Source organism: Podarcis liolepis (genome assembly GCF_965112155.1).
Source record: "Podarcis liolepis genome assembly, chromosome: 13".
Taxonomy (NCBI): Eukaryota; Metazoa; Chordata; class Lepidosauria; order Squamata; family Lacertidae; genus Podarcis; species Podarcis liolepis.
The window spans coordinates 29449243-29476770 of record NC_139573.1 but is presented as its reverse complement, the minus strand read 5'-3'; the positions used below and the strand labels follow the sequence as shown (position 1 = coordinate 29476770).

At 46.9% G+C, this 27528-nt stretch overlaps 2 protein-coding genes across 2 annotated transcripts; one reads left to right on the top strand and one right to left on the bottom strand.

Annotated features, from left to right (window-relative positions):
• The first annotated feature begins 38 nt into the window (after positions 1–38).
• LOC310690638 (gasdermin-A3-like) lies at positions 39–16025 on the top strand. The gene is made up of 11 exons (XM_083470016.1): positions 39–413; positions 3782–4059; positions 6181–6355; positions 8130–8292; positions 8853–8952; positions 9937–9990; positions 10632–10664; positions 11725–11864; positions 12832–13009; positions 13375–13448; positions 14707–16025. The coding sequence occupies exons 2-11, from the start codon at positions 3849–3851 to the stop codon at positions 14938–14940; spliced, it is 1362 nt and encodes a 453-aa protein (XP_083326142.1). The 5' UTR covers positions 39–413; positions 3782–3848; the 3' UTR covers positions 14941–16025.
• Positions 16024–27474, bottom strand: ZPBP2 (zona pellucida binding protein 2). The gene is made up of 8 exons (XM_083470177.1): positions 27232–27474; positions 25984–26064; positions 23380–23505; positions 22611–22772; positions 21065–21283; positions 19922–20007; positions 17873–18050; positions 16024–16146 (listed from the first exon to the last, which is right to left on the bottom strand). Exons 1-8 carry the CDS (start codon positions 27332–27334, stop codon positions 16049–16051), a joined length of 1053 nt encoding a protein of 350 aa, XP_083326303.1. The 5' UTR covers positions 27335–27474; the 3' UTR covers positions 16024–16048.
• Positions 27475–27528: the final 54 nt, after the last annotated feature.

Sequence of the window (27528 nt, the reverse complement as noted above, 5' to 3'; positions counted from 1 at the left end):
CCGAGAATGTGCAGAGTGTTTTTCCTGTCACTACAGAAGACCCATAAGTTCTACCTCACTTGTTTGGGATTTCTGTCTACAGGTAAAAGGGCACGACTTCAAGGCAGGTCGTGGCACATGTGAACCCTCTCACCTCAACTGATCACTCATCTGCTCTCTAGCCAGTTGAACATGCCAATGCCTAGCGGTTTGTGTGACTCATAAGGAGGGTTAAAAAAAGGATGTCTAACTTCCCTTTATTAGCAGAAAATGAAGCGTCCAGCAGTTCACTTCACAATTCCTTTAAGAGTGTTGTTGGCAAGCTCATGAGCAGGAAACTTGCAGTTGACCTTGCTGAATCCGGAGTTATTCTTGTCAACCAAGGAAGCCCCCCCCCCCTTTTAAAGAAGAAACCTGAAGGCTTCAGGATTCAGGTAAGTCAAAAACTATTTTCTGAAATAAACCAAGAAATCCTGTTTCAATGTCTTCATGACATCCCAGAATCTCCCACCTCACTTTTACACCCGGAAGGAGCACAGGTAGCTGGGAGCGAAACTAAGATAGGTTCTTTGCACCTCTAAAAATGTTGAAGACAAATCATTACTAATTACAAAGTTATTGATGTGATATAATCCAGCAACTCAGGAAATCTTTAGCAAATAACTCGGTGTTTCCCTCCCCCTTTCCCTTTTGCTTCTCTGTGCATTGAATAAATGAAACTTTTAACAAGAACAATCCGATCCTCGTTCCCAGCTTACCTCACCGCTCTCGGTTTCAAAGAACTTTTAAAAATGTCAGTAATTGTGTATTTTCATTCTGGTCCCTCTCTCTTCTTTAACTTCCAACCTTATTCCCCCATGCCAAGTCACACATTTTCGCTTTTAATGTGAAGCTGGCAGGCATGTCATTTTAGCCTGTCATTTTTAAAGCATTAAAAAAGTAAGTAAGAAAGAAAAAAACTCAAAAGGCAGCTGGATTGAACAAATTCATGGTGTCTCTTGGGGCCAAGACTCCTCTTTTCTCTCACTGACGGCACTCGTGCATCTGCCGGAGTTACCTGACGGGCAGAAATTTAACAAGGAAAGCTACACCTGTTGAATTTCTCTGACTGATGGGACTGTTAAAGGCAAGTGAGCAGGGTGGGCAAGCTGACTACCTTCCTTGTGAATTTCATGTTCTTTCTTCCAAATCAGCCTTTATCTTACAGTGGTATCTCGGGTTAAGAACTTAATTCGTTCTGGAGGTCTGTTCTTAACCTGAAACTGTTCTTAACCTGAGGTACCACTTTAGCTAATGGGGCCTCCTGCTGCTGCCTACCGCTGGCGCACGATTTCTGTTCTCATCCTGAGGTAAAGTTCTTAACCCGAGGTACTATATCTGGGTTAGTGGAGTCTGTAACCTGAAGCATCTGTAACCCAAGGTACCACTGTACCTTTAAAACTGTACTATAGCACTGTGAACTGTCACAGAATGCTGGGAACTGCAGTTTGTTTTCAGGTTGCTGAAACCCCCGATGATCAATCAATTAGTGTTTAAAGGTAAACGTATAGGGAGCCCTGACCATTAGGTCCAGTCGTGGCAGACTCTGGGGTTGCGGCACTCATTTCGCTTTACTGGCCGAGGGAGCCGGCGTACAGCTTCCGGGTCATGTGGCCAGCATGACTAAGCCGCTTCTGGCAAACCAGAGCAGCGCACGGAAACGCCGTTTACCTTCCTGCCAGAGTGATACCTATTTATCTACTTGCACTTTGCTGTGCTTTTGAACTGCTAGGTTGGCAGGAGCAGGGACCGAGCAATGGGAGCTCACCCCATCACAGGGATTCAAACCGCCAACCTTCTGATCAGCAAGTCCTAGACTCTGTGGTTAACCCACAGCGCCACCCGCGTCCCTGTATTAGTGTTTACATCAGCCTATAAACAGGACCAGCCCAGGCAGATTTGTGTAACGCTGTTGCCTGTATGCATTTTGTAGCGCATAGACAGCTTGAAAGAAAAACCACACCCTTTCTTAATTGAGAAATGCTTCTCTGCGCTCAGTGACCTGGTGGTCAGGGCTGGCCCCATATTTGGCTGCCTGAAGCACAGGCCAAGATGGCGCCTGCTCCTTTCCATGTAGTGTAGCCAACCTGACAGAAGGTGAAGTGTAATTCAACACTGGGGATGATGGGGCAGCATCCTTCACTGCACCTCAAGGCAGCAGGAGAGCTCAGTGGGGAACAGGACAGGATGTGAGGCACCACTGCTTCCCTCTACCTAATAGTAGGGCTGGCTCTTTTCACTTTTTTCTGCTGACTGTCCTTTTAGGGATTTCCTTCTCTCTTCCACCTTCAACGTTTACAGACACAAAATCTGCTTTCAATCACAATGAGGAATATAGAACTCCCTTTCATTTTTTAATTGCCTCCTTTTCCTCCTCCCTCTCCTCCTCTCTTCTTTTTCTTCTCCTTCTCTTCATCCTCCTCCTCCTTCTTGTTCTTCATTCTTCTTCTTTTGACCTCCATTCTGTGTTTCCTCCACCTCCTCTCACTGTGTAAAGTAATTTCTAACTGGGTTGTTAAGCCCCCCCTTTCTTTTTGCTCCAGAGCTTTCCCCCCTGAAAACCCACCCTTTAAAGCTCAATCGGAACAAATGTCAGTCCGCAGAAAACCCAAATTGATGTTTGCTCCAATTCAGTTTTAAAGAGCAGGTTTTTGCAAGGAAAGCTTTTTTGGGGAGGGGCAACTGTTTGCACACAGAACGTTAAAGCACAGTAAGTATGGATAAGCCCTTAGTTATTTAGCATTTGCTGATCTTCATACTCAGCTGTTAGCACTATGCTTTCTATTTTTTTCTGTTGTGGCTTGCTGTATTTACGGTTTAAATTTATTGCTGCTTTAATGTGTTCTGTAACCTGCCCTGGAGTTTGATAATGAAAGGCAGTATATACATATTGTAAATAAATAAAGACCAGTTGAGCGATCACTTAATTACAAGCAGGACGGCAGCCTATAAAACAACAGCGACACTTCAGTACTTTGCCAGCCTTAGATTTCACCACTGGCAGCATGTGCAAGTGAGGTGATCACCACACGCTTAGGGAAGTGGTTTTCTTCACCTAAAACTCCTTCAAAGTTAGCAGGAAAAAAACAATACTGGGAGGAAAACCACTTTGCATGCAACCTGGGCCTCAGAATACAGCCTTCAAAATGGTTTGTAAATGTTGTTTGGGAGAGCGTTCTCTCACTCTTTTTCTGAAAGCCTAAGGCCTAACACACTGCCCAGTTCCACAGTCAACTTCAAATACTAGTTTGGGGCTGCAATTTGAGGAGCGCCCAAGAACCAGATGTGCCCTGAGAATTGAAAAGTTGCAGGTATTACAGCACCAGGGCCAGCCTAAAATATTTTGCTGCGTGAAGCAAAAAACCAAAATGGTGCCCCCCATGGCAGTTGACGCTTACTTCAACTGTGGGGATGGGACAGCAGTCATATTCACACTGTGCATTTGGTTTTCCTCAAAGAATCCTGGGAACTATAGTTTGCTAAGGGGACTGGGAATTGTAGCTCTGTGAGGGGTAAACTACAGTTCCTGGGATTCTTTGAGGGGGGGAGCCATGGGTTTAAAATGTATGCTGCAGATATTACCCTCACAATTCTAACCCTCACAACTATCCTGTGAGGTAGGCTCAAGGGAGAGACATTGATTGGACCATAGTCACCGACCTGCACCTTAGCCTCCCAGGTCGTAATACAACACTCGAACTACTTTACCACACTGGCTATCCTGTTTTAATAAAAATAAAATAATTTGGTTCCTTCCTTACAGGTTGTGAGCTGCCTTCCTGTCTTCCTGCGGTTGTGTCTCAGCGTCCTCCAATCTGTGGGGATAAAAAATGTTTAAGCGGCTGACCAAGCAGCTTATAAAAGAGCTGGGCTCAGACAGGAGGCTGATACCTGTGACTAGCCAGGTACTCACCGATAGCTTCCAGCCTCTCTCTCTGGTGACTAAAGAGCAATCCAGGTTTCCTTGGAATACGCGGAAGTATTCTCCAAGCCCTTTCAAGCTGGCGGATGTGCTCGAGAAAGGAGCAGAGGTGGAAATAGGTATGTTGTTTTTCGTATCATTTAGTAGGCATTTGTTAGGGTCCGTGGGGCCAGGAGCAATACAGTGGCTTACTAGAAACCATGTCCAGACCAGGGTGCATACCAAAGCTTAGGGGAGACTTTTTTCCTGTTTAACAACTGCGACAAGCAAGCCAGGAATGAGATCTAGAATTCAAGCCAAATCAGAGCATTATAGAAGAAGAAGAAGAAGAAGAAGAAGAAGAAGAAGAAGAAGAAGAAGAAGAAGAAGAAGAAGAAGAAGAAGAGTAGTAGTTTGGATTTGATATCCCGCTTTATCACTACCCGAAGGAGTCTCAAAGCGCAGCGGCGTAGCGTGAGTTGTCAGCACCCGGGGCAATGCAAGTAATTTGTGCCCCCTAACCCGGGGCAAGGCAAGTAATTTGCGCCCCCCCTAACCCCTAACCTGTGAGTTGCCGCTGGCGCTGCCGCCCAAACGATGCCGCTTGCCCGGAGGAGGAGGGGGGCAGAGAGGCGAGGAAAATGCAACGGCCCGGCAGCTGCAGCAGCACCGGCGGAGGCGGGGCTGTGAGGAGAGGCTGCCTGGCGCGTCCTCCGCGGCGAGCGCTGAGAGCCGCTGCCTGCCGGGCGCCTTCAGCCCGGATGCGCGCACAGCTCGTCGGTTCCGCGAGACATGCGGCTCCGCTACAGCCTGCGCCCGAGGCTCTTCGGCGACTCCGGAGGCAGCGAGCGCACCCCCCCAGATGTTGCGCCCGGTGCGGCCGGCCCCCCTGGCACCCCCCACGCTACGCCACTGTCAAAGCGGCTAACATTCTCCTTTCCCTTCCTCCCCCACAACCAACACTGTGTGAGGAGAGTGGGGCTGAGAGACTTCAGAGGAGTGTGACTAGCCCAAGGTCACCCAGCAGCTGCATGTGGAGGAGTGGGGAAGCGAACCCGGTTCACCAGATTACAAGACTACCGCTCTTAACCACTACACCACACTGGCTCATAGAGCTGGAGAGGCTCTTGTCCCAGACAGACAATGAAGATTTGCTATTTGCTTATGCATGGCTTATGTAGGCTCCGTTTGGGGTTTAGACCGGAAAGTTGTGCATGCCTCGTCTGAAGGTGTTCACACTTCCATGCACACACATTTGAAGTAGCCCTCCATGGACATTGGAATTTCATGGCTGGGGTGTCTGGGAGGCGACAAAAGAGATTTAAGGTGTTTGGATTTGTGGTTTAGCTATTCAGCGGGCCATGCTTCAAACTCGCATACCCAATATGAACTATGGATCCCGGTTCTGGTTTGCATGGAAAGTGGTTTGTAGTAACAATAGTGAAGTGTAGGTCGGTTCCCACGAGGCAAGACACAAGTGATAACATTTACTGAATTAACAGAACTGGACAACAGGGGCAAAGCAACTGCTTATATAAATTTCTGAAGGCCTGGGCCACTCCCATTCTCAACGCGATTGGCTGTCTAAACTTCCAAGCTGCGAATCATAACTCAGAGTTTAAGGGCCAATGGCAGAGGCCCAAAACCTGAAATGTTCTGGGATTGGATATCACTTATCGAATCAGAACACAGGGGCTCAGAATCCTTAGTCCAGGCTCAGGCAAACACAGACCACTGAATGCACAACGGATAGTTTGTCCAATTCAGACATAATGGCAAACCATAGGTATTTGGCATCAGGGAGCAGAAAGGATCTATGTTAACCTTGCCCCTGGCAGATCACTCCTCCCCATATGTATTCCGGTAAGCAACAAAGACACACCTGCTAAGAAGGTAGCACTTCTAGCTGCTCCACCCTCCTGCCAAGCAACTTCTTCCAGTAAGGAAGAAGGAAACAAAGTGGACTAGGAGGGGACAGAATGGGAGGATGGATTGCATAAACCCAATGGGTTTGGTCGTTACATACAGATCCCTTTCAAGGAAGCAGAGGTAGGAGCCACATAGTATAACAGTTTAATGCCGTCGAGAGAACCTGCTGTTCTGGCTCTGTAATTAGAAGAAGGGTGATAGCATCTGCCTGTACATATGATTTGATTATTGTGAACCTCTTTGAGAATCATCAGGAATGTGGAATGTGGTGGTTAAAGAAATAAATCTGACCGAAGTGTTTTGAATGTGGGGTTTTGTTGTGCTTTCCCCAGAACTGAAACACTCCGAACCACTTCTGTTTTCTGCAAACATCTGCCACAAATCTGGAGCAAAACTGAACCTCAAGATACAGACTGCCGCAGTGGATATCAGCGGCTTGGGCTCGGCCTGCTTGTCTTCCTCTCTGGTAGCTGTGAGGAAAACCTATGTGGACACCAGGGAGCTGTGGTGAGCATGGCTTTGCAGGGTGCTTGGGAAGGGGAGAAGTTGACCAGGCTTGTTGGCCATTGCCTTTTTTGGTTTATGCAAATGGAGAGCCTTCTCTTGCACCGCAAAAGGAGGCTGGAGCTGCTCCAGGAAGCTGACTTTGGGTGTCACCAAGAGCTGCAGAGTAGGACAGAGAAATGGATCAGGCCCACATCCATCCACATCCATTCTCACATCCACACTGCACATCACCCCCGCAAAGAACCCTTGGGAACTGTAGTTCATAGAGCTACAGTTCCCAGCACCCTTAGCAAACTACAATTCCCAGGATTTGTTTGGGGGATTGCCATGTGCTTTAAATGCGCACCAAATAGGCAGTGGGTGTTGGGCACCCTGTCTTCTAAACTGTCTTTCAGTGAAACTTTTCACACCATGACTGTGCCAGGCTCCCTCTGAACAGGAAGGACCACAGAATAGGAATAGCCTGGCAGTCCTTATGAGGGCTGCTAGCACTATGGAGCTCATCTGAAGCCCCATTTCTCACTGCAACCTGGCATAAAGGTAAAGGTAAAGGGACCCCTGACCATTAGGTCCAGTCTTAGCCGACTCTGGGGTTGTGGCGCTCATCTCGCTTTATTGGCCGAGGGAGCTGGCGTACAGCTTCCGGGTCATGTGGCCAGCATGACTAAGCCACTTCCAGCAAACCAGAGCAGCACACGGAAACCGTTTACCTTCCCGCCAGAGCGGTACCTATTTATCTACTTGCACTTTTTGGCGTGCTTTTGAACTGCTAGGTTGGCAGGAGCAGGGATTGACAACGGGAGCTCACCCTATCGCAGGGATTCGAACCGCAGACCTTCTGATCGGCAAGCCCTAGGCTCTGTAGTTTAATCCACAGCGCCACCTGCGTCCCTGCAACCTGGCATACCCAACATTAAATGACAAAGCAAGGTGAAAGCAAAAAAGATGAAAGTTCCCACGTGGAAGGGAACAAGCAAAAGCTGCAACAGCAGCTCAGTACAAATAGAATCTGTTTTTGCTAAGAGGGCTTAAGACTTAACTGCAGCCCCAACAGTGTCCACTAGAGGACAGTCAAGGATAGAAGAAAGAAAGCAGCCTTGAGTTAGGATTCCTTGAGTTGGGACTTGAGTTATGCACTCCTTGCAGAATCTGCTACAATCCTTGCCTTGTCTCTGGAATGCTCACTCTCCTCACTTTCAAGGATTTATTCATTTCATAAAATGTATACATTGCTTGATTGTAAAACACACACACACACACACACCAACCAACCATCAAAACAGTATACAAAAAGGGAAAACAATAAAACCAAGGAAAAAAATTACAACCCTCCTTTAAAGCATGCAAAAATTAAAATACTAAAACATATTACAATGACCTCAACTTTCTGAGCATCCGGGTAGCAGTGGTGTAGCGGGGGTTGCCGGTGCCTGGGGTGGAACAAATACTGTGCAGTTGTGGACTGGGCAGTTGTGGGGGAGGCATGCGCATTAAGATGATGCTTTTAGTCTTGAAGTGAAACTGCCAGGAAGGTCACATGGAAAGCGGACAGGGAGACACACCATGTTGTCCTTTGCCTCAGCAAGCAAATTGTCTTGGGCAGGATCCGGGTGTGGGGTCTGGGAAAGTGCCACATCGCTGGGAAACTTTTGCTCTGTAGCCCTTCCCAGAGTGGCCCTCATGAGGGGCGCAGAAGCCCCCCGGTTCTTTCCTCACTCAGCAAGAACCCTGAATGCTTAGGAGCCATTGCAATGTACCTCCCTGTTGCTTTCAGGAAAATGGTGCCATCCCTCAGTCTTCTCCAGCAACTCTACCCCAAGCTGCATTTCTATGTTGTGACGGAGGCTTTCGAGATAATGGAGCCGCTTCTGATTGAGGAGACTGTCCAAGCAGGCGGCAAGGGAACGGTGACAGCAGCGGAAATATTGACGATACAGGTTTGTGGCCTTTAGCTTTGTGGTTTCTCCCTCCTCTCTCTCTCTGTCTCCCACAATTCCCCATTTGTGGAATGCTCTCCCCAGGGAGGCTTGCCAGGTGCCTTCATTACAGGTCTTTAGGCGCCAGGCAACAAAGTGTCTCTAGGTAGTTGCACCTGTTCTGTCAAATGCCCTCCTCTCAGATGCTTTTTCGTAGACATCTGAAGGCAGACCTGTTTGGGGAAACTTTTAATGTTTGATGTGTTGTTGTGTCCCTTTATTTTTAGTTGGAAGCTGCCCAGAGAGACTGGGGTAACCCAGTCAGATGGGTGGGAAACAAACAAACAAACAAAATGTTGTTGTTACCAGGTAATTGGCTGATTAAACAATCAAACTATGGCCTTTTATAAGTGCTTGTGAGAGGGGGGTTGTTGCTATGTCTTTTGTGTTCTCATTTCGTATTTTTATTGCCCTTTGATCTTCAAATGAAGGGCAGTATACAAATTGAAATAATAATAATAATAATAATAATAATAATAATAATAATAATAAGCACAAGAACAACAACTGTCTGCGCACAGGGCCTGAGCACAACAGTGAAGAAGAATGCAATGCTGATCCCCCGGGGCACAGTGCTGGCCTACGTGGTTGAGAAGCTCCAAACTTACGACGAAGAACTGGGTGAGTGAAAAGAGTTGTCTGTACAGATTGAGACAGGGGTAGCTTCCACACAGAATGTGAAAGCATCTTGAGCCAGGATGGCGAACCTACGGCCCTCCAGTTGTTGGATTCCAACTCCTTTCAGCCCCAGACAGCATGATGGGACTTATAGTCCAGCACCTGGAGGTTCCACAGTCTCTGCCCTCTTGATGATCTAGAGAGCAGCTCTCTCATTTTTAAATGGTCAGGACTATCAGCGCCCCTTCCACTAGTAGCATGAAGCTTCCAGCAGGTTGCCCATGAGTCAATTCACCCTGCAACGGAGTGAGAAAATGATTGTCAGTGGGATGCCAAGAAGCAGGTAAGAAGCGTTCTTACCAAGTAATTTATTCAGTTTTCACAGAGAGAGAGAAAGGAATGCAGTCTCTCTTAGATGATGGCGTTGCTCCAAGTAAAGTCACATCCCCTCAGTCCCTCCAATTCTACACCACTCCTGCACCTACTGATCTGTGCTTTCTAACTTTGAGCTTTCTGTTCTACTACTCTCAAGGAACGCCAGGTCCTAGAAGGGGGGGGGGGGAGGGTCTGGAATGCTTTCTAGAAACACTGAGTCTGTCAGCTGTCTCTCCCTGGTGCTTCTTCTTCTTCCTGCTCCCCTCCTAATATTTCCCAGCTTCTCCACTCTGCAGCCTCTGACCTTCTGCAAACCACTGTTCTAAATCTATACTGTCTCCCTCTTCTCCGGGAAGTGGGGGCGGGGGGGCAGGGCAGACTTCACCATCCCTCCTCTTCGGACCAGTCCCTGACAGTGATGTTCTTGGTGTGCAGAACCACAGGAATTGGAGAGCTTGCTGGGTGGTGTGATAACAGCTGGTGTGTGAGGCCGCTACCTGTAGTTAAACAGTTCAGCACCGCAGGTTGCCCCAGGGTCACTCTGAGACCATGGAAGACATGAAGAACTCAATTCTGTATCCTCTCCTGATCATTGCTTCGTTTTCTTTCCAGTTTTGCTCTGCCAGCGGCTTCAAACAAAGTTGGTTTCCTCGCTCACGTATGATGGTATGTGTGAGACTGTTGTTACTTATATTTACACATAATAATAATGCACTCAAAATGTATGGCACTTTGAGGAATTATGTAAGCGAAACAAAAAGAGACAGAGAGGACTCTGTCTTGATAATGTTCCAGTATGAATGTCCAAAGTAGGCAGAATAAGAAGGAGGTGAGGGAACAGAGGAAAAGGTGTGCAAAGATTACTAGAGTGGCTAAATTAGCACCGCACAGCACTATTAAATTTCCCCCACCTGATGGGTTTCACAGTGTTTTCTGCTCCAGCTCTTCACATCAACACGGCTTCGTTAGTGTCAGATTCATTTCTGCTCATGCACACATGAAGGGGGGGGGGCGTTTAACAGGGCCGGGATGTCTTTGCCCTGTGCCAGGTGTTCACACCTTGGCTAGAGATGAATTAGGAACAGCTTACGGACTCTAGTTGGTGTGAAGCTGATTTGAGAAACAGGGACTCAGCCCGTAGTGTTCTATTGAAAAGGTCCAGGGTGCATAATGAGTTTTGGATGATGCGTGAACCCAGCACTTGGAAATGCAGTGAGTGCACAGTGAACACAGCTTTAGCTAAAATGAATTCCAAGTGGGTATTTTTAAGCCAGTATTTTTAAATTTCTCTCTCCTTCTCCCTTTAGCATTCCAGGATGAGCTGGGCTCCTCACTAACAGGCAAGTGACCTTCTGTTGCTTTCTGATTTCGCGCCTGGATTCTGCCTGTCCCCATCCTGCAGATCTTTCCCACCAGAGACCAGCAAATTCCTTCCATAGCTCCATGGCAGAACATCTGTTTTCCATGCGGGAGGTTCCACGTTCAGTCCCTAGCATCTCCTGGTAGGAATGGGAAATAAGTGATCTACTGCCAGTCAGTAGGAGGCAGTAGGTCTGGCTCAGTATAATAAAAATTGTAGAATCACAGAATCGTAGGGTTGGAAGGGATCCCGGGGGTCATCTAGTCCAGCCCCCTGAAATGCAAGGATCTCAACTAGATCATACATGACAAGTGGCCATCCAACTGCTGTTTAAAATCCTCCAAGGGAGGAGAGTCCACCACTGCTCAGGGGAGGATGCTCCACTGTCAAACAGCTCTTAATGTCAGAAAGTTCTTCCTGATGCTTCCTCAGAATCTCCTTTCCCGTATCTTGAAGCCACTGGTTCAGGTCCTAACATCTGGAGCAGGAGAAAACAAGCTTTGCTCCATCCTCCAAGTGACAGCTCCTTAGATATTTGAAGGTGTCTATTACATCTCCTCTCAGTCTCCTCTTCTCTGTGCTAAACATACCCACCTCCCTCAACCATTCCTCCTAAGGCTTGGTTGCCAGACCCTTGGTCATCTTGGTCACCCTCAAATGCACACGTTCCGGCACATCAATATCCTTCTTTAATTGCGGTGCCCAGAACTGGACACAGTTCTCCAGGTGTGGTCTATGTTCCTCTTGCTCCTCTCAAAGCTGAACCCAGCTGAAATTAGCTCCCGCTGCCTCTGAAACTCAGCGCCATACTATTCATTTAAGCTATTTATATATCGCTGGAATATCTAAGCAATGTGCCCTAACAAGCACTTTTAACAGAGAGGCTGGTTATGGTAAGTAGCCCATCGTAAACCAGCCTCAGTCCTCAAAGGCAAAGCCACCTCCTCTCTTAGATCAGGGGTGGCGGAGCTGTCGAACCTGTGTGTTATCAAAAGCGCCATAGTGCAAATCATGCTAACCGTCTTGACTGCAACCTTTAGCTGTCCAGCAAGTGAAAGACGCCGTCAAAGAGGCATATGAGCCGCTGGCACTCTTGAGCCAGCCTTTGAAGAAGCAGCTTCTGGAATCCTTTGAAGTTTTGCTGCAGGACGGAGAAGTCGCTTCCACTGTCCAGTCAATGGTTCGTCACTTTTCTTAGCTGCTCATATACTGTGCTATTCTGCTGCACGTAGGTGTAGACCAGGGTTTCCCAAGCTTGGGTCTCCAGCTGTTTGTGGACTACAGTTCCCATCGTCCCTGACTGCTGGTCCTGCTAGCTAAGGATGATGGGAGTTGTAGTCCAACCCTAGTGTGGACACAGACTAAATCTGTAAATGCCAGGGATGGAGAACCTGTGACCCACCAGACAGGGGCTGGGGGGGATATAGACAAAATGGGAACTGCCGCTTTGCCCTGCTGCCACCACTGACCTGCTCATACCACTGCTGGCTTAGAAGCAGCACCATCTGTGCAAATTTGGGGGAAGGGTTTGCAAATTTCGGGTAAGGATTTTGCCCCAGATGGATGCAATCTTGCCCAAAATCGGTGCTGCTGGGGGCGGTGCTTCTCCACCACTGGTGTTGGCAGGGCAGGTGGGACACTCATTGGCATGCCACCTAGAGGCATCTGCCACCTGAAGCAGCAGCCTCACTCACCCTGCCTACTGGCTGGGCCAGCTCTGCCTCTAGATGTTGTTGGACTACAACTCCTATCATTCCTAACTATTAGCCATGCTAGCTGGGGCAGATGGGAGCTGGAGTCAAGCAACACCTGCAGGTTCTTCTTCACAGCAGGTATGTACCCTTCACGTGTCTATTTCAGTCTCAGCGCTTGTTCCGGGAAGCTGCTACCAAAGTATCTTCTTCCTCGAGCTTCCAGCCTGTCTGTTCCAAGATCCTGGCTTTACCCAAACTTATCCACTCAGTCTCTGCACCTAATCACATTGCTTATCTTCCCAGAAGTCCTTAATTGGAACTTAGCAGCAAATATGCATCTCAGCTCTGGGGGGAAAAGAAAAGAAAGGCATTGGTAGCTAAGGGCTCTGCTATATGCGGCAGCTGTCCATTTTCACCCCTGTTGACTGACCAGTTGCTATAATTTCCCATCAGCTGGAGCTTTCTATGGCAGGAAACAGTGTCGATCACTCCATGCTGGAGTCCCTGAATGAGGAACACCGACCTTCTGTGGAAAAGCTGCTTTCCTATTTAGGGATTTCTCAAGACACGGAGAGTGCGAAAAACCAAGATCTCTGGGGACCAGTCAACTTCCTTTGTTCTTCTCTAGATGGTATGGAAAACACTTATTGGTTGGGTGTGTCTGCTTGGCTTCCCCAAGGCAAGAGGGGTTGGTGGATAGTTTTTGCACCTTCATTGCAAGCCTTTAAACCAGACATATACATAAGCAAACTCGGCCCTCCAGATGTTTTGGGACTACAACTCCCATGATCCCTAGCTAACAGGACCAGTGGTCAGGAATGATGGGAACTGTAGTCCCAAAACATCGGGAGGGCCGAGTTTGCCTATGCCTGCTCTAAGCCATCCATCCAGACCTGTCTGTTCTGGATAACTTTGCGCATGTCTGTGTAAAAGATGCTACCATCCAGATGTGACATTATTGCTCCATTTATCATGTCTTGGGATTTGTGTTCACAGACTTGGACTATGAGATGCTACCACTGCTGGATACCATCCTGGAGAAGAAGAAAATGGCCCAGCAGCTGGAGATGGTGAGGCCCTTCCGGCTTAACTCCTTCCATGTAGTTTTTTTTAAATAATAATAATAATAATAATAATAATAATAATAATAATAATAATAATAATTTTAAGGAAAAGATCAACATTCATGCCTGGGAGGTATTCATTTGCTCTTCCCTCACCCTTTACATCAGGACGATTTTCCCTTAAGCGTTTTAACATTTTGTTATGGCCACTGGCTGTCTCTTTCTTGGTCATCCACTCTGCCCAAGATGGTTGATCTTTCCTCATTGGGGAAGGGACAGTTAGGAAGAACGTAAAAGATCTTTCTGGAGTATTTTGAATCAGAGTTTGGGGGAGCTGACTTCTCCCTAGCTACGGTGAGGTGAATGTGTGTGTATGTGTGAAGAAACAAGAAAGCAGGCTGGGAACAGACTAAAGAGAAGTCTATCAGTGGCTACTAGTTCCTATGGTTGTATGTTACCTCATATATTACAGGTACCCTTGCGGCAGGAAGGGAAACGGCGTTTCCGTGTGCTCTGGCTTCCATCATGGTGTTCCGTTGTGCCAGAAGCGGTTTAGTCATGCTGGCCACACGACCCTGAAAGCTGTCTGTGGACAAACGCCGGCTCCCTCAGCCTGAAAGCGAGATGAGTGCCACAACCTCATAGTCGCCTTTGACTGGACTTAACCGTCCAGGGGTCCTTTACCTTTTACCTTTACAGTGGTACCTCAGGTTACATACGCTTCAGGTTACAGACTCCGCTAACCCAGAAATAGTGCTTCAGGTTAAGAACTTTGCTTCAGGATGAGAACAGAAATCGTGCTCTGGTGGCGCGGCGGCAGCAGGAGGCCCCAATAGCTAAAGTGGTGCTTCAGATTAAGAACAGTTTCAGGTTAAGAATGGACCTCTGGAATGAATTAAGTACTTAACCTGAGGTACCACTGTATATTACCTCAGTAGCTGAGGCAGTATGTCAGTTACTAAGAATCCAAAATGGGAGTGTGTTTTTGTGCTCAAATTCTGCTTTGGGGCTTTCCACAGGCATCTGGTTGGCCACTGTGAAAACAAGACTAGACAGGATTTTTGTCCAGCAGGGCTTTTCTCACGTCTTCTTCAGTTACTGCCCTCTCCCACAATTCATCCCGGGAATTGTACCCTGCTGTATCTGTGAGCACTTGCGCGCCCAAGGAAGGCGATTACTGCTCATATGCCAGAGGAAGGGGCAGGTGTCAATTGGCCCTTTCACTCATTTTGTCCCATTCTCTCTCTCTCTTTTACACCAAAAGATGGATGGCATTTTGGAGTGGATTCTTTTTGGCGACGAAGGCAGCGATTTCGAGATTCCACACCATTCCTTGAAGAACGAAGAAATTCACCTGGCCATTGAGATGCTGCAAACTTGTGGGCTGGATTTGGAAGCTGGGAAAGACTCCACCGTCTGTCTGTGGAGCAACGAAGCCCGTTCAGAACTGGCTGCTCTCTACTCCAGCTTGTACGCCCTGCAGATCCTAAGTGGGTGAAGCAGGAAGTAAAACAGATCCTAAGAAGGCAAATCTTTCCCCCTGTTGCAAGGGGGGTCAGCTGGGCTGAGGTCTTAATGTGTAAAGCCCTGTACAGCACTCAGTGCTTCCACCCTTTTGAGCCCGTCCAGTTCCGAATTGGCTGGTGCTTCCTGCTTCTCCGCTTGTGGAATGGAGTGATTGGAAGGCCACAAGAAGTAGCAAATGGTTTGCACTAGGTGAAAGATAGAAGGCTGCTTGGGAGTGGTTTGCCATCCCAGTTACCATCCTAGCCTTTATGGTTTTCCATCTTCTGATGTGTCTTTGTGAAATCCAGCCACATGGCCCAGATGCCAGACAAAGATTGCACATGAGGTCCTCAAATCATCAAATGCATGATTCTCGCAGGAACCTTGGAAATATGTGTTGACAAGGTTCTTCCACTTGGCAACCCAGTCATGTGGGCAGCATATAAATATCATCATCATCATCATCATCATCATCATCATCATCATCATCATCATCACAATCATTATTAGGAGGGGTATTTGGTCCAAAGGCCACATGTAACATTAATGCAAATGTGGAGGCTTCCTGTTTCACAGGAAACTGCAGCTACTCGACAACTAGAGTGTAACCCTAAACTATGATTATCCTAAGACTTTTCAGAAGAGTGTTATACGGCCTCAGTGGTCCAGCTTCTGTATGGCAATACACTGTTGGAAGTGGGAGGAGCCAAATTCTCAGCTGCTGAGTTCAAAATTAGGAATAAATTCCCTTGAAACGAGGGTCACAAATTGTGACTATTAAGACACTCAGGATGCCTAGAGACTAGTATCGTTCAGGTGTTTTTGTTGGGATCAATACTTAATTTTGGAGATGCCTTAGTTTTGCTTTATTGGTATTATGTTTCCACATATTTATTGTTAGCTATTTATTGTTAGATCTTATTATGAATTATGTGCTTAATTTTATTGTATATTTACTAGACATTCCACGGTGGAGGTAAATACAGTGCTACCGTTTCCATGTCTTTCTTTGACTCTCGTTTGAACCCATGATTGGAGTGGAAAACGATGAAATAACAAGTCTTAGGATCCACTCTCCATTTTTCTCATTTTGTTTTTATTTAGCAGGATTTTGCTCCATAGTTTTTAATCCGTATATTTGTACACGGCTGGCAGACCACTGCATTGTTTGGGCTGTAGCTCCCGGGGTCACAGGCCACTGCGAACCAAATGGGCAAACGTCATATTGGGGAAATGAAGCCATCTAATAGGGTTATCAGTCATTATATTCTTGCAACAATCAAGATTATATATCTACCTCTCCATGCACACACATACAAAACATATACACAAAGGACCAAGTGCAACAGCATTGCAAGCATTTATCTAACCTTTGCAATTAAGGGAAACATTTATTTACAATTCCAAGTTATTTGTTGAATGGCCACTCCCACATCTTGCAACACTGCATATATTCCACAAATTCATCAGGTTTGTTTGTTTTTCTTGTTACTATTTTTGCTGCCAAACTTCCAGTGCTAATTTGTTATCTTTAACATCAAATCCTTGTTGTAACAGTGACAGTGGGAAGCAAAGCAATTTTCACAGGGTGGGAATTACAAATAGCAGGGGTACCTTGGTTGTTGAACTTAATCTGTTCTGGGAGTCCATTCGACTTCCAAGACTGTTCGAAAACCAAAGCGCAGCTTCCAATTGGCTGCAGGAGCTTCCTACACTCAACCGGAAGCCGCGTCGGAAGTTTGGCTTCCAAAAAACGTTTGCAAACCAGAACACTTACTTCTGGGTTTGCAGCGTTCAGGAGCTGATTTGTTCAGGAGCCAAGTCATTTGACAACCAATGTACCACTGTACAATTAAGAACTCAGTCCAATGGTAGGCACACATAACAGCTAAGGCTGCTTTCACTCAGGGGTGCCATCTCCTGGGGGCCAGGCCCTCTTGGACACACCCCCCGATATTTTTTGGGGGCGGCCAGGCCCCCACTATGTTCAAAAGCAGTAGAGGAGGAGGTCAGGTGTGGAGTCAAGTGCAGCATGGCTTTAGCAGCTGCTTCCTTCTCCTCCTGTTGCTGCCACAGAGGGGAAGGAGCAAGGAAGCAGCCCCTAGCCCAGGCATAGGCAAACTCGGCCCTCCAGATGTTTTGAGACTACAATTCCCACCATCCCTGACCACTGGTCCTGTTCGCTAGGGATGATGGGAGTTGTAGTCCCCAAACATCTGGAGGGCCAAGTTTGCCTATGCCTGCCCTAGCCGGTCACAGTGGCAGGTAGAGGAGGAGCTTCAGTCATTGAAGCCATGCAGCCACTGTGTTTGGCTCCACCCCCGGCTCCTCCAACATCCTGACGTCACGAGCACAACATCAGGATGGCACACCCATGACGTCATGCACCACATGATGTGCCCCCCCTTCAGAAGCTGGCACCTCTGCTTTCACCCTTCTCCAAATAGTGTCGCTACACTATTTGTATTTACATGTGTGCAGAAGGAATAAAAATACTTTCAGGATAAATATTTCAATAGTATTTTGAGAGGTTTTTGGTTGGGCAATGTGCTACAGAAACGAATTGGGGTTGTTGTTTTTTTTTTTGCCAAAGTGGCACTGACCTAAAATAGACAGATTCACCCATCCCTGTTTCTAAAAGGAGCAATTGCACCTCTGTGCTTTTGAGGTTGCGGAGGAGGTGTTCTCTCAACCTCAAAAAGCTGTGCTCGAAGAGCCCTTATATCACTTGATTTAATAGGAGAAATCAAGTGGGCATTCATTGCTGGGTGATCTGAGCCCGACCTCTCTCAGCCTCAGTCGCTACCTTGCAGAGCTGTGATAATAAATGGGGAGACACCTTCCCAAAGCCATGTGTGCCGTCCCAAACACTTTGGAGGAGGGTGGTGAGGGTGGTGGGAATAGATAGATAATAAAACAAATACCGCAGCAATTTGCACAGTCGCTGTGGGCGATGTCGTTTTTCCCAAATCCTGGCCGGCAGCTGTCCAGCCGAGTGACTTGTAAACTGTGGTCTACGTAATGGATTGCAGGGGCATTCTGAAACTCATGTTTCATGATGTACTGCTGCCTACGGAAGAACTCTTCCACGAGCGATTGGGCCTAAAACATACAATTAAGTCAGAAAAACACAACAACGTGCATGTTGACTGGATGCATCCATGTTATAGATTTCCCAACGCATAACAAGAGGGGCTTATTCCTTCTCACTTCCTTGCCCTTGCCAGTGCATTGTATAGCAACCATTCTCTCCCCACTTCATTACATAAAGGAGCAAATTTTTAGTCCCCATAAATTGTGCACTAACATTTGAAAATGCCTGCGGAAGACCCCTCTAGTGTTCAAACGTCTATGCTGTTTGAAGTTGCTTGCTCCCTGCACTTTTAAAGGATAGCAATGGGCTATATGAAGGTTTTCACACCACTGCAGTGCATGTCATGAGGAGCGGCATCCGCTGAAATCACCCTCCCACTTCAGGATAAAAACCGAAGGTGCAGGAACCCTGGCCGCTGACTTTAGGGTTATGGCTGCTCCCTTTAATTTCTCCAGCCAGTGTTTATCCCGTCCTTTTCCTGTTGGCACTGCCAGCCTCATTGTTCAGTAGGCTGTCATGGCAGCCATGCTTCTTGGTAATACTGTGCATGTGCTAATGGTAGAGGGTGTCCCTTGATACTGGTAGGGCAGGCCAGGGAGACCAGGGGGAGGTGGAACCAGAGCCAAAGATAGGGAGAGCCAAGTAATTCTAGTTTGGTTCCCACCCTGCTCCTTGCTGAGTTCTGCCAGGGCAGTGCTGAAACCAACAGCCAGGGCCATCCCCTCAACTGGATGCATGTAAAGAGACAGACAGGTAGGCGCTGGCAGAGGGCAGATTGAGGTTAAAGGGGTAATAATAATAATAATAATAATAATAATAATAATAATATTTATTTATACCCCGCCCTCCCCAGCCAAGGCTGGGCTCAGAGCGGCTTACAAGCAATAATAAAAACAAGATGAATGATTACAACTTAAAAACAAAAATAAAATACAACATTGAAATAATGGAACATTAAAATATTAAAATGTAGCCTCATCGCAGGAGGAGAAGGAAAAGAAAAAAGAGAGGGAGGGAGGGACTCAAATTGGCTCCAAGCCAAAGGCCAGGCGGAACAACTCTGTCTTACAGGCCCTGCGGAAAGAAATCAGATCCTGCAGGGCCCTGGTCTCATGAGGCAGAGCGTTCCACCAGGCCGGAGCCAGAGTTGAAAAGGCCCTGGCTCTGGTTGAAGCCAATCTAACTTCCTTAGGGCCTGGGACCACTAGGGTGTTGTTATTTATGGACCTTGAGGCTCTCCGTGGGGCATACCGGGAGAGGCGGTCCCGTAGGTACGAGGGTCCTAGGCCGTGAAGGGCTTTAAAGGTCAAAAGCAGCACCTTAAATCTGACCCTGTACTCCACCGGGAGCCAGTGCAGCTTGAAAAGCACTGGGTGAATATGCTCCCATGGCAGAGACCTCGTGAGGAGCCTCACTGCAGCATTCTGTACCCGCTGGAGTTTCTGGGACAGCTTCAAGGGCAGCCCTGCGTAGAGCGAATTACAGTAGTCAAGCCTGGAGATGACCGTCGCATGGATCACTGTGGCCAGGTCGGGGCGGGAAAGGTAAGGGACCAACTGCTTGATGCGGCGAAGGTGGAAAAATGTCACCTTGGCTGTTGCTATAACTTACGCCTCCATGGAAAGGAGGGTAGTGCCCCATTTACCCTAATGGACTAACCACAAGGGGGGGGGGTGCGTTCAAAGCAGTTAGCAAAAAAAAAAAAAAAAAAAAAGGACAACTGCAGCAGCAGATGTGCAGTAGGGAAAGGTATTTTACGTTTTGTAGGCTGCTCTGAGCCTCTATTCCCTCTCTCCCAACTCACTTATCTCGTTAGCATTTTGGAATGTATAACTGTTCAATATTCCTGTTCAGAATTTTTTTTGAAAAGAACTCTGACCTTTTGAACACGGTTGTTGGTCACATCTTCACAGTCAGAGGCCATCTTGTGACAGATAAGTTCCCAGCCAGGGGCAAATGGACTCACTAAAAGGCAAAGAAATACAACTGCCTGCTGATGAAAATCCATTTCTCTGTTAATTGTGCCTAAAGAATCACCAAAGACAGGATTTTTACACTCATTCCCAAGCCTTATTTACTCACAATTAAACCTGGGCGATTGGAATGGAATTTGCTTCCAGGAAAGGTTGCTTAGGACTGCAGCTGCAAAGGCTGCCTTCTTTAAAGCTATACTAGCTCTGCCTTGTTCAGGAGTGTCATTAGAAAAGGACGGACAATCCAGGAGAAACATAACCTGTCTTATAGTTCCATCTTTGGGCCAGGAAGCGGGGGGAGGGAATAAACCCCAAACCCTAAGCTCTTAAAGTGATGGGTGAAGCAAGCAACAGAGGAAGAAGGAATGTGGCTTCAGTTATACTATAACCAAGTACCATGGACAGCGACAGAAGGCCTGGCCTATGGCAGTGGCTTTCAAACTTTCTATCTTGTGAGAAGACTTTTGCCATTGATTTCTCTGCCATTAAACCCCAGGGCCTTGCAGCAAATTCTGGGGCATGTTCTGTGCTGCAGGCAGCTCTCATGATGTCGTTTGGGCCTTCACTTTGCCCCGTGTGAGCCCATGTGAACCAAGACCCAACCCTCTCTGGTGGCTGCATATTGCAAGGAAGTTCAGTGGAGGTGTGCAAGAGACCATTCAAGAAGCTTGTGTACTGTCAGAAAGACAGGGCACTTTCTCTTCTGATAAGAGATAAAATGCCCTTTAGGGAACCTCTCTAAAGGCCAGTCAGGGGGATCTTTTATCTCTGATCTTAGCACCAAACAACATAACACTAAAATTGGAAATAAATCCTCTGCCTGCTGTTTAAGAGTAAAAGGCAGCATTTCCCCCTTTTATTCCTAAAGAACAGGCAGAGGGCCTATTTCAATGCTGTGGTGTTTGGTGCTAAGATTGGAGATAGAATATCCCTCTGACGGATCTTTAGAGATCCTCTCTAAGTATCTAGCTCTATGTGGATCATCCCACCACTGTTTCCCGTTGGCCAAAGGCCATGGTGACAAAACAGAACCACCCCTCTTCTGTTACCTTGGAAAACAATGAACAGCTCATCTTCTAGCCCATGTTTTGGTCGCTTGACAGAAAAGCATCTGTAGGACGTCTCGCTGATACGACACGTCAGGTGGGAAATCAGATTGTTCAAGATCTTATTTAGCTCTTGAAAGAATTGATGATTTGTTGTTAGACGGCACTCTTTGGTCGTAAAGTGAACAGCCATTCGATACGTGTAATCTGGTTCCCGATATGCTTTAAAAGATGGGGGTGAGAGGAGAAATGTGTGTGACTCTAAATGGTATGCACTATCATCTGCTGTTGTTGCTAACCATATTTATCTATTTATAAAGCACCTACCGCAACTACGATTTGTACATAAAATAAAAGACCCAGGCTCTTTTCTCTCAGGCTTATGGTGTAAATTGATCTCTTGTTTTCAGGCCTCGGTCAATGTATTTGGGTTGTGATCTATGAATTGGCTACAATCTGACACCAGGTAAGCCACACCAGTAGTGCTGCTGCTGTTTCTCTTTCTCACTTAAAGTTTCTTTCCTTGGCCACTAAAAGTCAGGGAAGAAGCAGGGCACCTGGGACAAAATCCACGAACAACGGTCATGTTAGCACAACTGTAGTTTAGTATAATGTGCATGAGCTAGAATGAGCATTCATGTGCTAACCCTTTCCTCTTCTCTTGCACAGCCAGGAGGAGTTTAAAGCTTCAGGTTTAAGTTAACCATGGCCTTTTCTCGACTGACGCACTGTGGTTAGCATTAACAAGCCAGCTTCAAACCATGGCTTGGGTGGTTGGCTTGTTTAAGTTCACTATAGTTACTCAGAACCATGGCTCCAGGACTGGATCGTCTGGGAAGCTGGATGGGGAGAGACATTAGAGAAGCATGCAAGCTCAAGGCTTGCTCAGGTTTGTTCCAACTCATGCGCCTTGCATTAAAACTGCGAAGCACCCTGAGACCTGCAGGTATAGGGCAGTATACAAATTTAATAAATAATAACAAATAATTAAAACTGTGGATTAGTATGACATGTGAACCAGCTCAGTTTCTGCATATTAGTAGTAAACGGGTGCTCTGGGGCACTTACATATAAGCAGTTAGTACAGAATCCTGGTTTAATTGCAGAGAAAGAGAAGCAGAAGAAAATCTGTACCTGTACCTCTCTCTCTCTCTCTGTTTGTGTGTGTGTAAGAGAGAGAGAGAGAGAGAGAGAGAAAGAGGGAGGGGAAGGGGGAGAGAGAGAGGTGTTGGCTTGGCCAGCTCTTGTGCCTTTTATAGCGGGTTGATCTGTCAAAAGATGCCCAGGGAACACCTTCCAGATAATGGAGATAAAGTACCTACCGGTGTCTGCAGATTTAGCTGCTGTTAAAGGCACAGGAGTAGGAGCTAACTGAAAAGCTGGCAACCCTAGTTGAGTCCTCAATTAGAGGACGGTGCATTTCCGAGTATCCAAACTTCTCTGGTATGTTGGGGCTTTTTGGAGGCTCAGAGTAGCCTGATTCAGCTCCAGGCAAGGCCTAGAGCAAGAGTTAGGAGGGCACAGGCAAGACAGGACTTGCTTCTCTTACCATACACCATAAACCTATATGTCTTGAATATCTCTCGTTCTCCTTTCATGTCGGGCTGTAAAACTCTGTAAGAAAGGGTGCAAGTGTAAGATCCAGACAGGTGCTCTGTAAAACCGTGCACCATCAACTTTCCAGTAGCTGTGAGATTCACATAACTTTTCCCTAAAAGAAAGAAAGAAAGAAAGAAAGAAAGAAAGAAAGAAAGAAAGAAAGAAAGGTAAAGCCAGGTCAACAGACATGCAACATACGTGAGCCTAGAGAATCTGTGCTCTAAGGCAGCTGCAGGCATGCAAAGGATCTGGTGGGAGGAGTCCTGCAATACATGCAAATGGCATCCTAATTTTGCTTTCTGTGCTGGGGCAGCTGCCACCATTAGAAGTCACTATTAGCGCAGATACCCAAATAAATGACCCTGTTTAACCATATAATAGGAAACCATATAATTTCCCAGCTGTCAATTTCAAAAGTGATTTGCCATGCGCCAGGGCAACTGAAAGTCAGGAAACACAAGCCCAATAACCTCTTGGGCAAATGGAAGTAGTTACACAGTTATTTGGATCCCAGCAGACAAGCACCTAATTTCTGTGCTACTCTGGCACTCTGGTTGTGGCACATTATGGTGTATGGGTGAATCCATCTCTCTATGTCTTCAGGAGGGAGTTGAGCTAGAAAGCCTATTGATCCTTTCTATTGCAGGGGGTTGGACTAAATTACCCACGTGATCCCTTCCAACTCTACAATTTCTGATTCTGCCAAAAAGGTAACTCACGTCTCAGGTTCAGTCCATCTGGCCCAATCCATAGGTAGTTGGGGTCTATGACTTCACTTTGTGAAAGTGACAAGTCCATGCACACTAGAAAGGGGCTGTCTCTGTGCACTTTGACATAGACATTCACTGCAGAAGAAGAAGATGTTGACAAATGGTCATATCCTGAGCATAAGTAAAGATAAAGGTAAAGGACCCTGGACCAGGGCCGGATTTAGATGAAGAGAGGCCCTAGGCTAATCCACTTGTGAGGCCCTTCCCCACCCCACCCCTACAACTAGAAGAAAATGGAAAAGTGTTATAAACAAAAATGCATAAAATTAATCCTGAAAAACTTCTGTAATAACTGAACTTTTTGCAAACCTTTTGCGGTCTGGGCAGGCCGCAGGCCGGGTCATCCTCTTATATACCTGCTGGGATTGACAAGGCATCTGACCCTCACCTGAATCTCATAGCTCTCCTGTAGCTGCCTCTGATTAGTTCATTTAACTCTTGGTGGAGATAATTAGCATGTGCATGGAAGTTGCCAAACTAATTAACCAACTAGAAGGATTACTCTTAATAGCACCGGTTTTCCTATGACTTGATATTGCTGGATAGTTTTGATGACCAGCAAAAGCATTTTTAGTTTGCTTTCTGTTGCCACTCTGGAACTTTTCTTTATTAGTGCCACTTTGTTTTGTACGATTCCTTGCAAATGAAGGAAAAGAACTTTTCTGCTTGTATATGTTGATAATATAATTTTGGTTACTGAGGACAAACAAGGTTTTACAAAAACAAGATTGGGTGCAGGCCTGGCCAGGACATAGGCGTCCTGACTGTGACAAAGGTGACCTCTGTGCTTGCTTGCTTGCTTGCTTGCTTAACAGCTGTTGGGAACTTTAAGGTCCCTGATCTCCCTTCCTATGTTCTTTGTACTGGACCTGGAGACTCCAATAGAGAGCATTCCATGTCAAGAAGGAGGGCAAGGGGGCACACTATCAAATGACAGGGCAGGAGCTACATGGAGCAGGGCCTCTTCACTGGTGGTGCCCATTGTATGTCTCACTCTTCCCAGACCTGCTCTCTTTTGGCCTGTATTTTGGAGCTTTATAATTTAGGAAGACCATGAAGAACTGGTTGGCAAGTCTTATCAGTTGTTGACATATGAGCAGATTTTATTTGTTGCTATTCTGTGCTTCTGGTGCACCAGGGTTTACACTAGCGTAATAGAGTCGGCCAGGATGCCAGAAGGGATATAATTGATGAGCTTTCTTATTATCTGCACAGCAAGGGGTGTTCAGTCAACAGTGCAAAGGCTGAGCTGAAGCATTCCCTGCTGGTTACCTGCTTTCAGCAATAGGGGTCGCTGTACCCAATTGGTTAGCTGTCAGATTCTAGAGCTCCCTATTGGTGGCTCTTAAGTAATTCAAAAAAATACAGAATCCGTTCATAAAACACAGTGTTCTTTCATAAAGCAGTAACATAAATCTCCATTGCTACATATTGGGTGTATATTTCAGTGGTTGAACGTACAAGTTTATGGCCATGCTGTAGTGTAGTGCTTATGCGACTGTGAATAAAAGGTGGCTGGGCTCATTGTCTCGGGGTTTGTGGGGGAAGAGGTGACAAAACTGATTTCCAGTAAGTGCCCCCCCTTTATTTCCATAACAAGTCCTTGAGTCTATACTCTGAATGGTGACACCAGGGACCTAGAAGGTGCAGAGCTTGTGAGTCCAACCCCTGCACAGTCTCATCAGGGCTGACCTTAAGGCAATTGGAGCAAGTGGGCCAAATTGGACCCTGCGGGCCGCTCCTAAGGGACCCCCCGCACCAGGGCAATTTAGATGGATTTTATTTTTATCTATAAAATTTTGCAGACTTTGGCTGTGAAGTGGGGCCCTACAAAAAATAATAATTCAAGTTGCGCCCCACTGCTTCAAATTGGGCCCCACTGGCTAGCCCTGAGTCTAATAGTTGCTGGGCCTGAGTTGCCCTGCCCTTGCATGAAATCTTGGGTTTGCAATTTTGGGAGAGGGAAGCCTGAGGCACTGGGGAGAGGGCAGGCTGGCGAGGCCCCCTAGATTTAGAGGCCCTAGGCTTCAGCCTACTTAGCCTATACATAAATCCGGCACTGCCCTGGACAGTTAAGTCCAGTCAAAGGCGACTATGGGGTTGTGGCGCTCATCTCGCTTTCAGGTTGAGGGAGCTGACGTTTGTCCACAGACAGCTTTCTGGGTCATGTGGCCAGCATGACTAAACCACTTCTGGTGCAATGGAACACTGTGATGGAAGCCAGAGTGCACGGAAACACTGTTTACCTTACTGCCAAGGCAGTACCTATTTATCTATTTGCACTGGTGTGATTTCGAACTGCTCATCCCATCGTGGGGATTCAAACTGCCAACCTTCCGATCGGCAAGCCCAAGAGGCTCAGTAGTTTAGATCTCTTTCAATAAAGTAACACAAACAGGATACGATGCTCCTTTTGAACTTCTAAGAATTATCTCTGCTCCTTTCATTGGTAAACAACAACAACACCACACACACACACACACACACACACACACACACACACTGTATTCCATGCACCATCTTAATTTTATAAATGGAAAAATAAAATGTTACCTTTATGGTGGGTATTGCCATAAATGTAATTCTTTTTAACTGACGTAACAGAATACTGTTCTTTGCCCACTTCATTTTCGACTGTGGGGAAAATAAAATTATTTAATGATTAGGGCACATGGGATTGAACCACAGAGACCTGAGGTTAAATCTCAACTCACACGAAGCTTGCTCCATGACCTTGGACCAGTCAGTGCTCAGCCTACCCTTCCTCACAGAGTTGTTGTGAAGATAACAAGCATTACAATGCAATGCAAGCTGCCCTGAGCTAACTGGAGGAATAGTAGGGTCTGAATATGAAGTGAGGTTCAATCCCAATAAAATGAAGATGTTGGTAGGTGGTTTGTCTGACGGAAGAGGGTCTGGATCTGGTGCTCTTTGGGGCCACATGACCCACCTTACCTTACTCTGGAAGGACCACACAATCTGTAGGAATAGGAGCAGGAAGCAGATGGAAGTCCTTGTGTGGTGCTGTGGGGGTGGGCGGGCAGTGGCTCTGCATTTGCTGCAAGCAGCAGGACCTCTTGCACCAGCCCTGCGAATGTGGCCAGCTGCAAACACAGGACAGGCTTCCCACACCTCTCAGAATGGCGTAGGAACAGGGAATTTCATCCGATTGTGTTTACATGGTAAGCCACCCTAACTTTCTACCCAAAATACTTGATGTGGCACACAAGTTGGCTCCAGCAGAATGAGAATGAGTCAGAATGAAGGGCATAGAAGAAGCCAGCACCTTGGAGAATTTTTTGCCTGCGAAACCTGCCACAATAAATGTGTCCATCTTTAAGGTGCCGCAACCAGACCCATTTTGGTTGCTTTTTGCAATAGACTTAATTACAGTGGTTCCTCAGGTTACATACGCTTCAGGTTACAGACTCCGCTAACCCAGAAATAGTACCTCGGGTTAAGAACTTTGCTTCAGGATAAGAACAGAAATTGTGCTCCAGCGGCGCGGCGGCAGCAGGAGACCCCATTAGCTAAAGTGGTGCTTCAGGTTAAGAACAGTTTCAGGTTAAGAACGGACCTCCGGAACGAATTAAGTACGTAACCAGAGGTACCACTGTATATGTAATGGTTCCCCCCATCCCACCCAGTTTCTGTACCCTCTGCGAGAAGGCTAGGCCTGAGAACCACCAAGGGGCGGACCCAAGCAATACTCATTGGCCGGTTGGTCCTGCCCCCTGGGGAATCCCGGCACCCAGACCTGCATACCATTGGCCAATCCATTGTAAAATGGATGTGAGTTACCTTGGGTCAAGGCCATGAGAGCATTCAGCATGACCCCCATCGTGAGGAGAAGGTGGGGGGCGATGTACAGGGGAAGGGGCGACCAACCGCTGCCGCCCTGCATGGTGCAATGGAGAGTCCATCCTTTTCTGCTACTCTGGCCCTCTCAGCCTTCTGTCCATAAGGGGAGGAGAAGGGGAAACAAAGGAAGATAACCCTCCTGCGTCCAGTCAGCGTTCCAACTGTCAAGCCAACAGACTTGTCAACTTGTCTTTCTAGTAACCATGGCTACTGTTCTGCCTCGGTTGTTCCGGAGAA